Raw genomic sequence first — 15103 nt, 5'->3', positions numbered from 1 at the left:
CTGATCACAGGGAATGCCTGGAGTGGAGCCTTGTGCTTCCTGCCACTCTTTCCACTTGCCTGGCAAGTCTGACAAGTCCTGCAATGAGCATCAGAACTCTTGCGCATTTGGGGCCAATGCAAGTGGGTGACAAGCCTTTCAAAGGTCTTGTCCTGCCCCAAATGTCCTGCTAACGGCACATCGTGAGCCAGCCCCAGTAGGAAGGCTCTGAACGTCTGGGGTACCACCAGCACACGGGCTGACTCAGGTTCAGCAACCTTAGGCTCACTATATAGGAGACCATTCTCCCAGTAAATCAAGTGTGACCCTGACTGCTCACCTGCTGCCTGGCTTGCAGCCTGTTGCCGCAAGCCCACAAGAGAAGGGCACTCTCTCTGTTCCTTGCAAAATTCTTCCCTGGAGGGGCCTCTTCTCGTTGCCAATGGGTCAGCTCAGGCAGGTCCTCCAGTTCAGCTACTTGCTCCCCGGTAGGCTCCAGGGCATCCCCCTCAGGGTCTACATCCTCCTGGGCCATGGGAACCTCAGGGGCCGGTTTCCCGTGCCCCTCGCCACTTTTCTCTTCGGAAGGTCCCTGGGCCTCCCTCTCAGGCTCCAGGTCCTCTTGAGAATCTCTACTGGCTGACATTGACCGGGTGGTCACCCACGTCCAGTCAGGCAGTCCAACCATCTTTAAGTGAGTTGCCTTCTCCACCTTTTCCCAAGGGGAGCTCCCAAAATCATTTCCTAACAAACAGTCAACAGGCATGGCGGGCCTCACAGCTACCTGAAGAGTACCAGAGACCCCCCCCCCCCCACTCAAAGGGAACCTGAGCCATTGGACAATTTCTTTGTTGTCTGCGTTAACAACTTAGCAAAATGCATGAGGGACAATCTGCTCTTGAGTCTCCAGGTGACACCTGACAGCTGTCACACTGGCTCCTGTTTCTCTAAGAGCCTTCACCTTTTGGCCATTGACGGTCACTCGCTGCCCATATTTCTTAGTGTTCCTGGGTAGCTGAGCTTCTGAGACCGTCTCACAGTCTCCTAAAGAGACACGGGTCATCTGTGCGGGACCCCCCCTCCACCTTGGACTTCAATCTCCTCCCACAAGGCTACACTAGCCATCTGCAGGGGCGGAGCACCAGTGGGTGCTTGCTTACCAAACAGGCGGCACCTGGGATCATTCGCCTTATGACCCAGATCACCACACTTGTAACATTTCAGGGGCCCCTGGGGAACAGGACTACCTGTCGGGCCCCTTGCTTTCTCTCAGGGGGAGGCTGGGAACCTTTCACAGGTTTCCCTTGGGGACTACTTTGGGGCCCTTTGCGGAACTCCTTCTGTTTACCCTTGTCCCCCCACTCTCCTGTTGGGGACCCTGCCCACCTTTGGCTGAGTCTCCCATGTGACCCTTGTGGACCCTGGTGCTGACCCAGTGGTCCGCCTCCTCAGCAAGCTTCCTAGGGTTAGTCAGATTGCTATCTATCAGATGCTGGTTCTGCTCTGGAAAACAATTATCAGACAAGTGCTCCCATGCAATCAAATCAAAGAGACCTTGGAAATCATTAACCTTGCTGCCCTTTACCCAACCATCCAAGGCTCTGCAAAAGAAAGTGACATATTCAACCCAAGTACTGTTTTCTAACTTTTTGCATTTCCTCAACCTCTGCCTATAGAGCTCAGGTGTCAAACCATATCTAGACATCAATGCATCTTTCATATGGCTGTATGAATTGTGGACTTCAGAAGGCAAGTCTAACAATGTATCTCGCCCCTCACTAAGGAACCTTCTCCACAACCCCGCTCCCCAATCTCTCTCAGGGACCCGGTGGGAAGACATAGCTACCTCATAGGCACTGAACCACTGACCAGTATCATCATTTTTGTAAAACTATTTCACCACATCCTTGGGAATCAATAAATCATAGCATTTTATAAATACCCGTGAGGGTCTCAAGGCGCTGGGGGGGGGGGGGGGGTTGCTGCTACTGTTCGAAGAGCCAGGTCTTGAGGAGTCTCCTGAAGGTTAGAAGGTGTTCGGTCTGCCGTAGGCGGGTGGGGAGGGTGTTCCAAGTCTTGGTGGCAAGGTGGGAGTGATCTGCCGCCGGCGGTCATTCTTCGGATGCGGGGGACGGTGGCGAGGGCGTGGTCTGCGGAGCGGAGCTGGCGGGCGGGGGTGTAGAGGCTGAGTCGTCTGTTGAGATACGCTGGTCCGGTGTTGTGGAGTGCCTTGTGTGCGTGGGTGAGGAGCTTGAAGGTTATCCTCTTGTTGATGGGGAGCCAGTGCAGGTCTTTCAGGTGGGGTGTGATGTGGCTGCGGCGGGAGATGTCGAGGATCAGGCGTGCTGAGGCGTTCTGGATGCTTTGGAGTCGTTTCAAGAGTTTGGCCGGGGCTCCTGCGTAGAGTGCGTTGCCGTAGTCCAGTCTGCTGCTGACGAGGGCCTGGGTGACCGTCCTTCTAGTTTCGGTGGGGATCCACTGGAAGATCCTGCGAAGCATGCGGAGGGTGTTGAAGCAGGAGGAGGAGACTGCGTTGACCTGCTTTGTCATGGAGAGTGTGGAGTTGAGGATGACCCCTAGGTTTCGTGCGTGGTTGGTGGGTGTAGGGGGTTCTCCTAGTGCTGTCGGCCACCAGGAGTCGTCCCAGGCCGAGGGGGTGGAGCCGAGGATGAGGACCTCTGTCTTGTCCGAGTTCAGCTTCAGTCGGCTGTTCCTCATCCAGTCGGCGATGGCCTTCATTCCTTCGTGGAGGTTGGTTTTGGCGGTGTGGGGGTCCTTGGTGAGAGAGAGGATCAGCTGGGTGTCGTCGTCGTAGGAGATGATGTTTAGGTCGGGCAACGTGGGTGAGTGGTGCCATGTAGACGTTGAACAACGTTGGGCTGAGAGATGAGCCTTGGGGTATGCCGCAGATGATCTCGGTGGCTTCGGAGCGGAAGGGGGGAGGCGGACGATCTGAGTTCTCCCGGAGAGGAAGGAGGGGGTCCAGTACAGGGCCTTCTCTTGGATTCCGGCATTATGGAAGCGTGCTCTTAGTGTGCGGTGGCAGACTGTGTTGAAAGCGGCTGACAGGTCCAGGAGGATGAGGGCCGCGGTTTCTCCGTTGTCGAGCATGTTCCTGATGTCGTCGGTGGCGGCGATGAGGGCAGTTTCGGTGCTGTGGTTGCTGCGGAACCTTGACTGGGATGAGTCCAGGATGTTGTTCTCTTTGAGGAAGCTGGTCAGTTGTATGTTGACAGCCTTTTCGATGACCTTCGCCGGGAACGGGAGCAGGGAGATTGGTCGGAAGTTCTTGATGTCCTTGGGGTCCGCCTAGGGTTTCTTTAGTAGGGCGTTGATCTCTGCGTGCTTCCAGCTCTCCAGGAAGGTCGCTGTCTCGAAGGAGATGTTGATGGTTTTCCGGAGGTGGAGTGCAATGGTGCTGCAGGTGTTTTTGTAGATGTGGTGTCTTCCGGGGATCCGGAGTGGACGGTGTTCATGATCTTGATGGTGTCATTGATGTTGGTCCAGGCACGCAGGCGGTTGGTGCGGGTGGTGGTCGTGGGAGTGGGGGTGTGGGCTGTTGCCGGGGTGGTGACGGCGTCGAAGGTGTTGTGGATGTCTGTGATCTTGTGATGGAAGAAGGTGGCAAGGGAGTCGCACAGATCTTGCGAAGGTGGGATGTTGTTGATATTGGAGTTGGGTTTGGAGAGTTCCTTCACGATGCTGAAGAGCTCTTTGCTGTTGTGTGCGTTGTTGTCTAGGCGGTCTCTGAAGGCGGTCCTTTTGGCAGATCTGATAAGTTGGTGGTGTCGGCGGGTGGCGTTCCTGTGAGCTGTGTAGCTTTTCGGTGTTCTTTCGCGGGTCCAGTTTTTTTCTAGTTTTGAGCAGGTTCGCTTGGAGGCCTGGAGGTCTTCGGTGAACCAGCTGGCTCTCTTGCTGGTGTGGGTGTTGGGGGGTTTCTTGAGCGGGGCGAGGGTGTTGGCGCAGTCGTTGATCCATTGTCCGAGGCTGTGGGCTGCAGCGTCTGGGTCGGTTGGGTCTGCGGGTGGGTTCTGGGCGAGGGGGACGGTTAGCTGGTCCTCGGTGATCTTGCGCCAGCTGCGGCGAGGCATCTGCTGGGTGCGGTGGTGTGTGGTGGGTTTCCGGAAGGTGAAGTGGATGCAGCAGTGGTCGGTCCAGTGGAGTTCGGTTGTGCGGTCGAAGAAGACGTGGCTGCTCGCTGAGAAGATGGGGTCAAGCGTGTGGCCAGCAGAGTGTGTGGGTGCTGTGACGAGTTGTCCGAGGTTGTCGATCAGGGTGGAGGAGTTGGCGTCGTTGTTGTTCTCAAGGTGGAAGTTGAGGTCCCCGAGGAACATGTAGTCCGTGGAGGCGAGGGCGTGTGTGCTGACGAGGTCGGTGATGGGGTCACAGAACTGTGGTCGGGGTCCTGGGTGTCTGCAGATGAGGGTGCCTCTGAGGGTAGTGCTGGGGTCGGTGTGGATCTGGAAGTGCAGGTGTTAGGCGGTGCTGAGGGTGTCGTCGGTGTGTGTCGAGATTTTAGAGTATTTCTGTGGACGATGGCAATTCCTCCTCCTATTCCGTTGGTGCAGTCCTTGTGGGTGATCTTGTAGCCTTCCGGGATGGCTATGGCAATGTCAGGTGCTGAGGAGGGGGTCAGCCAGGTCTCAGTCAGGAAGGCCACGTCTGGGGCGTTGGTGTCGAGTAGATCCCAGAGTTTAATGGCGTGTTTGCGGGCGGAGCGGGTGTTGAGCAGGATACATCTGAGGAAGTTGGTTTCCATGTTGGGTGGGTTGGCGGGCCGGATGCTGGTGAAGCTTAAGTTCCGGCAGGAGAAAGGTCCTTGGGTGCGTTTCGGGGCGGCCAGGCAGCAGATGCGAGATCGTCCGGCGTGGAGAGTGCTGGAGTCGTAGCGGAGGCGGGTGTCGTGGTGTGTCATGGAGTGTGCGGGGTCCAGGGTTCCTGGCGCTGGGTGCGGTCCAGGCGCAGATGGGCGCAGACGGGCTTGCCTTAGGCGTGCCATCAGCACGCCAGCGGCGCGCCCACTGTGCGCTTCAGCTTCAAGGCCGCACAGGGTCCGGCATGTGAAGCGAATGGGCAGTGGTAAGTCAGAGAGGGCCGGGCCGCAGGGGACACAGTGGCGGGGGAGACGAGTGGCACAGAAGGCAAAAAACGGGGCACAAGGAGGGGGAAACAGTGGCACAGAAGGCAAAAAAACGGGACACAAAAGGAGGAAAACAGTGGCACAGAAGGCAAAAAAACGGGTCACAAGGAGGAGGAAAACAGTGGCACAGAAGGCAATAAAACGGGGCACCAAAATGGAAGAAACACACTTACCAGCGAGACCTCCGCAGGGGCACACAGGCGGAGCTGTGCAGAGGGGGAGCAACCTACCTGGAGGGGTCAAGGGTCGCTCTACTTTCTGTGTGTACCGACGGTATGCTGCCACCAGAGGGAGCAACTGCTAAACGTTTAGTTTTAATCTCCAACTCCCTCAAAACATTTTTATGCTCAAACTGCATTTTATTTTCCTCAGGATCTAACTTTCTATTTTCTATTTCTAGTTGCCTCTCAACCTTGAACCTGGTCAATTCCATTTCATGCCTTCTTGATCTCTCTCTGTCCTCCAACTCTTCTGGAGACAGACTTTTGTTAGAAGCACTGCTACATGCGGGGGAAGGTACTTTCCTTCCTCCTAGGCCCACTGGCCCTTCTTGTTGTACAATTGCATCATCATCCTCCTCAATCACAGGAGTTTTCCTTGCTTCTACCCAGGCCCTCAGCGTCTTGTAGAATTCTTCCTTCACTTTAAATCCAGAAGTGGAAACATTGAATTTCTTGCAAAAGTACTTCTTCTGCTTTACTGTGTAGCATTCCAGCCTCTCTTCTTGCCATTCGCAATTAAGGGAGGCTACAGACTCTGCTCTCTCTACTGAATTAGGCATCTTTCAAAAATAGGCAATTCAAAAATCAAAAAGGAGTCTACCGAAAAGTATGCGGGATCGTTATGGTCTGCACTCACTAAGTAGTGTTCATCAGTCACTGTACATGAGTCATAAATGCAAATCCAGAATCCCTTCCGCTGCCTACCAATGTTAGATTCGGGAGTCTCTAGTTGGCACAGGTAGGTACTTGTGACAAATAGGGACCCTCTCCTCTAGTCAGGACAAGGGGATTACACACCTAAAATATCCCCTGCTCACCCTCTAGGTTGCGTGGCGAGAGCAGTCAAGGCTTATTTCAGAGGTGTTGTAAGTTAAGCAGTTGTGACCACATGCAGTAACCCAGTGACAACACTACAAATGGACACCACACAGGTTTTATATAAAAAATAAGTAGTCTTTATATAGTTACCACAAGACCATAAACAACAAAAATACACACTGTGGAGTGGTGTGGCTCACTGGTTAGAGGCGGCAGACTCGGAAGCAGAAGTTGGCCCGGGACCAGGGTTCGATTCCCGACGCGGCAGGGTCGTGGACCAGGGTCAGCGGACTCAATAATTCTCGCTTAGGTGCCTACTATAAGCAGGGGTCGCACTCGGCAACTCTGAGCATTAGCTTGCCTAATCTCCACAACGGCCCCATCAACGCCGGGGATGCCTGGCTCCACCTTGGGGATTCCCAGTAGGGACCATCCCACAGGGAAAGCCAGGACGGGTTCCCCAGCGGTATACAGCGCCAGGACGCCGGCTGGCAACAGTGCGCTTTACAAGTATACACATTACATTACATTATGATTACTTTAAGATGGTAGATTTAAGCTTAGTTCAGTTCAGTTCTTAGATGCGATACTCTGCGTCAATGTACCTTAAGTTGCGTTGCGCTTCCACGACAAGCAATGTCGCAGCGATGGGAAATTCGGCAAAGTCAGGTGCAAAGAAATAAAGATGTGAAGATCTTCCAGATACGGCACGCTTCTCATGGATGCGAGAAGTTCTTGGTCTGATGCGTGGACTACAGCGGCGACATCCAAGATGCGACGGCAGCAGCTTCAGCGGCGACGCTGTTCTCCCACGATGCGTGAAGCTTCCGCTCGATGCGAAAACTTCAGCGGCGACATCCAAGATGCGACGGCAGCAGGTCCGACATATTGTTACAACGATTCCTTGTTACCCCTCAGTTTACACAACCACTGAACTGAACTGCAGTGCGGGAGGCACCATACACAGCATTCAGCATTTCATTTGCTTTTCCTCCATGCTCTTGATTCCTAATTTACCAATCAGTGACCAGAAGTGTTTAATACTGAAGAGCATTTTGACTCTTATCCAATCAGCCCATGATCTCTAAGTAAGACCTCAACATAGAATGCCATGCTCCACCCCGCTGCCCGACATCATAGAACCTTCCTGCAGATATAAGAAGAGGACAACAATTTGCACATTGAGACTTCGTCTTGGACTGATGGAAGCAGCCAGCTCCAGTGTTAAAAGGTGGTCTTGAAACAAGCCACAGAAAATATGAAACTCTCTGCAGACTCATGCTGGTGTGTGGTAGATAGAATGCAATTACAAGACCGCTTCACAAGATTTTAAACAGTAGGGGTAATGTAGAGCCATAAAATGGTGCGATGGTTCTGAAAGCTGGGAAGTGATCCGTCATATCTAACACAACTGATGGTCTGCCCCAGCTGAGAGGAATGCAAGACAGGAAGGAGGGTAGCCACAGGGGCCGCATGTACTCTTATTTTATCTAACTCGCAAGTCCTGCTCAGCAAGTTGGATGGTTTTCAGTGGAGAAAATTAAAACTGATTTCCATCTCTGTAGCTTACCCATGTTAGTAAAATAGATTCAGTAGTTCAGGAATGGAAAGTCAGTCTAATCTTGATCAGCGTCTCTCATACCATGGTTCATTATTGAGCGTTTCTGCATTCATTTTGAATTCCAGTTGCTAAACCTTCCCACTGATATCCAACATTTATTGCCCCAAAGGGTCGTATGAATAAATAAACCTCAAGAGATCACCAAGGTCTTTCTTGGTGATGCTCAACACAAGCTTTTTTTCCTTTAAACCCCAAAAGACACCTGCATCTCTGGGTCAAAGGCAGTCTTTGCAGAACCAGTAAACAATAGGTGGAAAGAAGTCTCTATGGAGTCTGTCCATATTCATTGTGGGCTTCAGAGTGGTGCATGGATGAGTCCTTCAAGTCCCACCTGGAGACAATCTGCAAAAAATAAAAAACAATATTGTGAGCCCAAAAATACAGAATTGTAGTGCACAGCACTTGAATGTACTAGTGAAAACTGAAAACGGAGGGTTACAGTTAAGTCATGTTTTACGTCAAAGGAAAAGTTTATCGAAAGTCTTTATCTTGTCTTTGTTATGAGTGAGCCCAAGGGGCACGACAGATACAGGCTTAGAACCTGTAGCGATGAACCAGAAAGGATACAAATCTAATGGTGCAGCAAAGAGCACCACAGTTACTGGGAGAAAACCTGCAGGTGTGCACTGGAACGGATTAAATTATACATGTACATCAAAGTGCTTCACCGTTACTGGGAGAAAACCTTCAGGTATGTACTGGGATAAATTTGATTCTACACGTACATCGAAGTGCATCACTGTTTCTTGGATGAAACCTTCAGCTGTGCATGGAATGGATTCAATTCTACATATACATCAAAGTGCATCACCCTTACTAGGATAAAACCTTCCGCTGTGCACTAGAATGCATTCAGTTCTACAGTAACGTTGAGGTTTACCACAGTTACTGAGAGAAAACCTTCAGGTGTGCATGGAATGGATTTGATTCTACACATACATCGAGTTGCACCATTGTTACTTGGATATAACCTTCGGCTGTGCATCTAGTAACTGTGGTACACCTCTGTGTAACAGTAGAATCAAATCTATTCCAGTATATTTTTATTCGCGTAATGGTGGAATCCATCCCGTTAAATCGCTGAAGCTTCCATCCTTGTAACAGTGGTGCACCTTGCTTTACATTTTAGAATGGAATCCTAGCGCAGGCATAGCAAATGGAAGGCCATGAGATGTAAATTAAACATTTTAATGTCCCACACACGTGAAAAGTAAATGGTAGAGCCACTTAACGCCCCAGGAAACAGTTTCAGGACTCTCCAGTAAAATTCTCAAAATGTTATATTTTGTTTGAATTTGAAATCTACATGTAGAACCAGCTACGGGCCAGCAAGTAATTAATCGTTACTTTGCATCAAGTACACATTGGTACCCCACTAAGTGGTGGTCGTTCTTCTGTATTCAGTTACCTTGCAAAGTTTGACATTCACAAACGTTCTGTGTTTTTTGGGGAAACTATCAATGGTGTGTTTTGTCTGTATTCACAGCACACAATGTTTAATGAAAGCAATACTTGAGACAGTGCAGGTGAAAACCAATAACTTCACATTTGTGCTATAAGGTAATAACAATAAACAATGTTGACAACTTTCACAAGTTGCTAAACATGGTACAGTATGTTGAGTTTAGGGATGTCTGTCACAGATTTGTATTCCTCCACACATCAAAGCAGGGCGCCCTATCACCAGTGTCTATAAATAAGTGTTGAAATACTTTTCTTTTTGAAAGACTGTTTTAAATGTTCAGTACCGTAGTAAATTGATTTTGTTGGGGGGGGAGGGGGGATGATTTGAGTTTGTCTCAGTTACCCTAAAGACATTTCTGACACGTTTCAACCTGCCTCCTTCTCACTTTCTGACGGTCTTCATCAGGACTATAGTAGGACTCCTTGTGTCAGTAAGACCAACATTAAGTGTACAGTTGGAATGATAATTTGACATTTGACTGTTTGAGTGGCCTCATAAAGTTGTCTTTTTCCTTCACACTGAATAAATAAAAAATAAATAAATAAAATCTAAGATGACGATAAAAAAGAGTTTAAGGTGGTGCTTGAGAAATGTATACAGAGGTCTAACGTGAGTGCTAGGGATCTATATTAAAGCGGTTCACATGCTTCCATGCCCTGGGTGTAGCCTCCAGGTCCATAGGAATGAATGGGAAGGTATTCCTTATTACGATCCGGTAAATACCGAATCGGTAATAACGAATATTACCTAATCGGTTATCATTAACAATTTTTTTTTACCTACATACTATTTACCGATTCTTAAATACCGTATCAGTAAAATTTGGTATTTAGGAATCGGTAAAATTAGATTACCTACATATGGCCCTTTGTCGCTCTTTAATATAAATCTTAATGGATTCGCCCCTCAGTGGACTGCACACTGAAACAAGGTGCCTTCCTCCCTACAGTTGTCCTCTCTGGGGGCTCCTTGCCCCTTTTGAATATCATGCATTAGAGGAAAGGACGCGCTCGCATGGTGAGCTGGTCACAAAGCCTTGGCTGCAGTGCACAGAGGCCCTTCACTGCTGCCCACAGAGGAAACAATTAGAGGGAACATTGTCTGGGACCCTAAGTGTCGATGCACATGGTAGACCGTCCTTGTTGAAGCTGGTCTTGCGTGTTGGTGGTGGTGGGGTTGAGAGGGGGGTCTGGCTGATATTGCTCTGCTTGTCTTCATCACAAGACTTATGTATTTCTTTTTTCAGTGGACAGAGTGGAGGCTATGAATAGTCGGGAGGATCCTACAGAGACACTTACAACTAATGGTAAATTAAATCTTCATTGTCTGCTTATTGCGAATGTAAGATGAGATCAGACCTATTAACATGAAGTCCATACATTCTTCCAAATGTGTGTGAAGGGCCCCCCTCATGTGCTTTACATGTACAAAGCGCCATCTTTGTTGTCCCCGAGACCCAGGCCCGTGTACGTAGGGTGCTCTCCGTGGAGATTGTGATCTCCTTCATAGTATGTATGTCCTCCCTGGAGCGAACTGAGAGAGCCCCCGTGCTGGACATAGACCTGATCAGTGTAGGCAGGGCCCTTCTGGGGGGGACTGAGGGGGCCCTATTTGTGGATGCAATGCCTTCAAGTGGTGTCTTGTGTTTTCTTCCAACACTGCTGTCACTCCTGTTCTGGTGTTCAATAAACCCCATTCATCCCTTTGTTCCCAAGTTGTAGCTCTAAAAGCGTATTGAATCTCTTTTAATCTGCAAATATGATCATCATTCAAGTAACTGGATGACTCCCATAATCAAAAGTTTTTTTTTTCTTTTTTCCAAAGCCCCTTAAGTAATAACGATTGGACCACAAACGGGAGGGGGATGGACCTGTCTTGGTGACTATTGGAGTAAAGCAAAGGCCCTTCCTCCAGCAACACTTGTTGTCCCACTGACCTATTCCATTGGAAGTTAGTGCATGATACCAAGTGCATATTGTGGGTATTCTGCTCTAAACCTCACCAGGAATTAATGCTATTCACGCGCTGTACAGAGGACACATCGCGGCCTTTCTTCTCTATACCTTATTAGAAGGGTACTGGTGCCCCGTGCAGTGAACACCTTCATGGATGTTGGTGCTGCACACAAACTGGTACAGTGGGCCTCCAGCTCCTACCTTACCCCCTACTTGAACTAAAAACGATTTGGTTTTGGGGCACTTCACAACCGGAGTACTGTAGGTCTTGCCTGCACCGTACTCGGTGTGAATGGTTTTGGTGCTATGCACAACCCACATACTGTGTGCTTTCCACCTTCCTCTAACTAGAAGTGAAACCTTCTAACCCTTAGTGCACCCTAAAATATGCATACTAAAGCCATACCATAGATAAATGCTATTGGTGGGCCAGAAAACCTGCACAGTCTTGACTTTCTGCCCTGCAGCTTACAAGCATTAAACGCTAATGGGGTATTGCTTCAGGGTACAACCTGCATGCGGTAGTTATTGCCCTACACCTTACTGGAAGTGAGTGCTATGTACTGGTGCACTGTGCAGTGCACAGTAGGCCTTTTGCTTTACACTTTACCACGATTGAATGCTAATGGATAGTGGTTCACTTAGCCTGGCTCATAGAGGGCCATGCGCATAACCTAGAGTGAATGCTGGTGAACAGACGGTGCACTGTGGGCCTTTTGTCCTATGCTTTACGTGAAGCCGTTGATACTCATGCACTGTAAATGAGGGCACTATGAGCCTTCTGCCGTACGCCTTACTAGGGGTGAATGCCATTGGATATTGGTGCACCGTACAGCCAGTGCACGGAGCTTTCGGACCTACGCCTTACTAGGAGTGAATGATATTGGTGCACCGTACAGCCAGCGCACGGAGCTTTCTGACCTACGCCTTACTTGAAGCAAATTATATCGGAGAATGGTGCGCTGTACAACCAGAGCACTGGTGGCCTATTGCCCCTCCCCTTACTAGGAGTGAATGATACTGGTGCACCTCTCTGCCAGTGCACTGAGGGTCTTCTACTCTTGCCTTACTAGGAGTGAATGCTATTGGATATTGGTGCAGCCAACACCTAATGCCCTGTGGGCCTTCTGCCCAACACCCTAATAGGAGTGAATGCTATTGGACAATAATACACCGTACAGCCCTCTGTTTTACACCTTAATAAGAGTGAATGCTGTTAAATAGTGCTGCGCTGCAAAGCTTTCCCACAGGGGTATTCTACCCGACGACATATTGGGACTGAATGCTTGACCGATCTGTTTTCTCAAGTGCCTTTACAATATGTTGCCTGCTTCTTGTCCTCAGCTCACCTCACGTGTTACAGTCCTTCTCGACTCAAGATCATCCTTCCACTGGCCGAATTGAGAAAGATTCTTGGAGCAGCGCCGAGTAGTCCACCTGAATACTTTGAACGTGGTTGTGTGAAGCCTTGTAGAACAGGCTGGCCTCTAGTTTCAATGTGGCCTGTTCGCAGTAGGTAGCGTTCAACTTTGTTTATTGCTGAACACTTAATCGTTTCCCAGAATCATTGTGTCCTATTACTTTTCAGTGCTTTTTATAACCATGCTTTAGTGTACCAAGGCAGGAGGGAGTCCTGCGTGCTTATACTTAAGAAAGGACAACCTACTGTTATATGGCGCCTGGGGACATTGTCGACATTGCTAAGTTAGCATGAGCTTCGCTGCCATGATGCTGTTTTTGCTCACTTTACTACATGACTTTGTTTTTGCAAGACTCGGTTCGTGCCTTTCACATGAGAACGGGCTACTTTTGCGTCCTCTGCTGCGTGCCTGGAGTTTAGTCTGAACACGATGTGCAAGGTCGACCAACAATGCCCCTTGTTATTCTGTTCCTGTCAGTCCCTAGCACCTAGACAAAACATGCTACACACAGGGGCAGTATTGAAGACTTGTGCTTTGATATTATGTTGATGCATGTTGTTTTAACTCACTTGGAGAAAGCTGTTCCATGGGGAAGAGCCCTGCTGTTCCTATGATGTAAACCCTACATCCAGGCTTCAAGGTATGGGGTCTGCTGTCAAAGCCCATAGATTGTCCTTCATATAAAATAAACTTCTTCTAGTCAAGGGGAGGGTGGTTAGGCCTAAATGCCCTAGTTTCCACAGTCTTTATAAAATTACTTCTCCCTCTGTATTCTATTGAATTGTAACAATGCTACCTGTGCTGAGTTTATGCATTTTGCTGCTAGTCGTGGCTCATATACTGTATCGTAGAGCACGATAGTTAAAATAAACATTTTGAACTATTTCAGTGACTATGCCTATTCTCATTGTGGCCAAGTACGAGTGATTGAGCGAAAGAGTATGTCTTGCTCCAGCGATTCCTGAAAGAGTCGGCAGTGTTGTGTTCTGAGTTGTCTAATCATTTGTACCTCTGTGATATTTGTCGGAGAACGAAGGAGACACTATAGCTAGTCGGTTTGGGAACCCCTCAACTGCATGCTGATCAACTGCCGATCTGCTTCCTGCCATGCTACGGAAATCGCTGAGACCATCCTCAGTGAAAGCATTGACATCGCATTTCTGACGGAAACATGGCTCAATGACCACTCCACATCTATCCTGAACCTGCTCGCACCCCCAGGTTACACCATCCTCAGAAAAGACTGGCTTATTAAAATTGGTGGGGGCCTCGCCATCATTTATAAAGATGAACTTCTATTCACACCTGTCCCTCACCCGGACCTGACTACTTTCGAATATCTGAGTGCTGAACTCATTGTACAGGGCGCACCCTCCCCCCCCCCCAATTCGTTTACACAATATTCACCATCCTCCTGGCGACCCCCTCTCCTTTTTCGAAGAATTATCTGATCTTCTTATCCAATCAGCTGCCTCCTACTCTAGGAACCTTTTCCTGGGAGACTTCAACCTCCACTGGAACAAAACTGATGACCCCGCGATCAATCTTATTAATGACCTACTTGACATCTGTAACTTGAAGCAACTTTGCAATTCTCCAACCCATGACAAAGGTGCCACCTTTGATGCTGTCATCACCAGCAAGGACCTGGCAGTTCTCTCCAACATTATCCCCATCGACTGGTCCGATCACCATCTCATCCTCTTCACGATCAACAGCTCCATGCCCCCCCTCCATCTCCAATACAACCAAACAAATGAAACTAACCCGAAACCTCCACCTTATCCCGCGGACGAGCTGGAGACTAAAATTAAAGCCCTCCTATGTCCTACTCCTCTCCCCACAACACTAATGACCTTACGGAACATTACAACAATTCCATTGCTGAGGTCCTTGACCAAATCGGCCCAGCCAAACTCAAACCACTAAAAAGTAAACCATCCAAATCTTGGTTCAATGCCGACCTTAGAGAGGCTAGCCCTCAGACAGACCCAACGCACTTGGAGGCAACAGCCCTCCCCCTCTAATCTCACCCTCCTCAGAGTTGCTAGGGCCAGCTATAAAACACATATCTTTAATGAAAAAGCATCCTTCTTCCGTTCACAACTTGACCGTGCAAAAAAACGACTGAGAGATCTATTTAACATTGCTAAAAACCAAACTACTTCAGCCTCCCCTAATCTTCCGGCTTCAGTTGAAAGATGTGAGTAAATCGCTAGCTAGAGATCCGATCCCGGCCCATCTAGTTCAAGACCTAAAACACATCATCGCCCCATACTGGACCTCCATCATCCACTCCTCCCTTACCACCGGCAGTGTTCCTTTATCTCTCCAACTTGCCCAAATTACCCCCATCATGAAAAACGCATCAGCTGACCCAAATGACTTAAATAACCTACGCCCTATCTCCAACCTCCCTTTCTTATCTAAGGCACTAGAAAAATGCTCCCTGCACCAGCTGGACAATCAAATCAACTCATTC

At 49.1% G+C, this 15103-nt stretch overlaps 1 protein-coding gene across 1 annotated transcript in view; it reads left to right on the top strand.

The window, feature by feature from the left end:
* LOC144797826 (cold-inducible RNA-binding protein B-like) overlaps window positions 1-13506 on the top strand; it is a 36032-nt gene extending 22526 nt beyond the window's left edge. The window contains exons 6-7 of the mRNA XM_078668634.1: window positions 10492-10551; window positions 12545-13506. Coding sequence (XP_078524760.1) covers window positions 10492-10516 — 25 coding nt within the window. The 3' untranslated portion in view covers window positions 10517-10551; window positions 12545-13506. The remainder of the gene's footprint in view (window positions 1-10491; window positions 10552-12544) is intronic.
* Window positions 13507-15103: the final 1597 nt, after the last annotated feature.

This window comes from Lissotriton helveticus, chromosome 12 (genome assembly GCF_964261635.1).
Source record: "Lissotriton helveticus chromosome 12, aLisHel1.1, whole genome shotgun sequence".
NCBI classification, from domain to species: Eukaryota; Metazoa; Chordata; class Amphibia; order Caudata; family Salamandridae; genus Lissotriton; species Lissotriton helveticus.
This window is presented reverse-complemented; position numbering and strand designations above follow the sequence as displayed.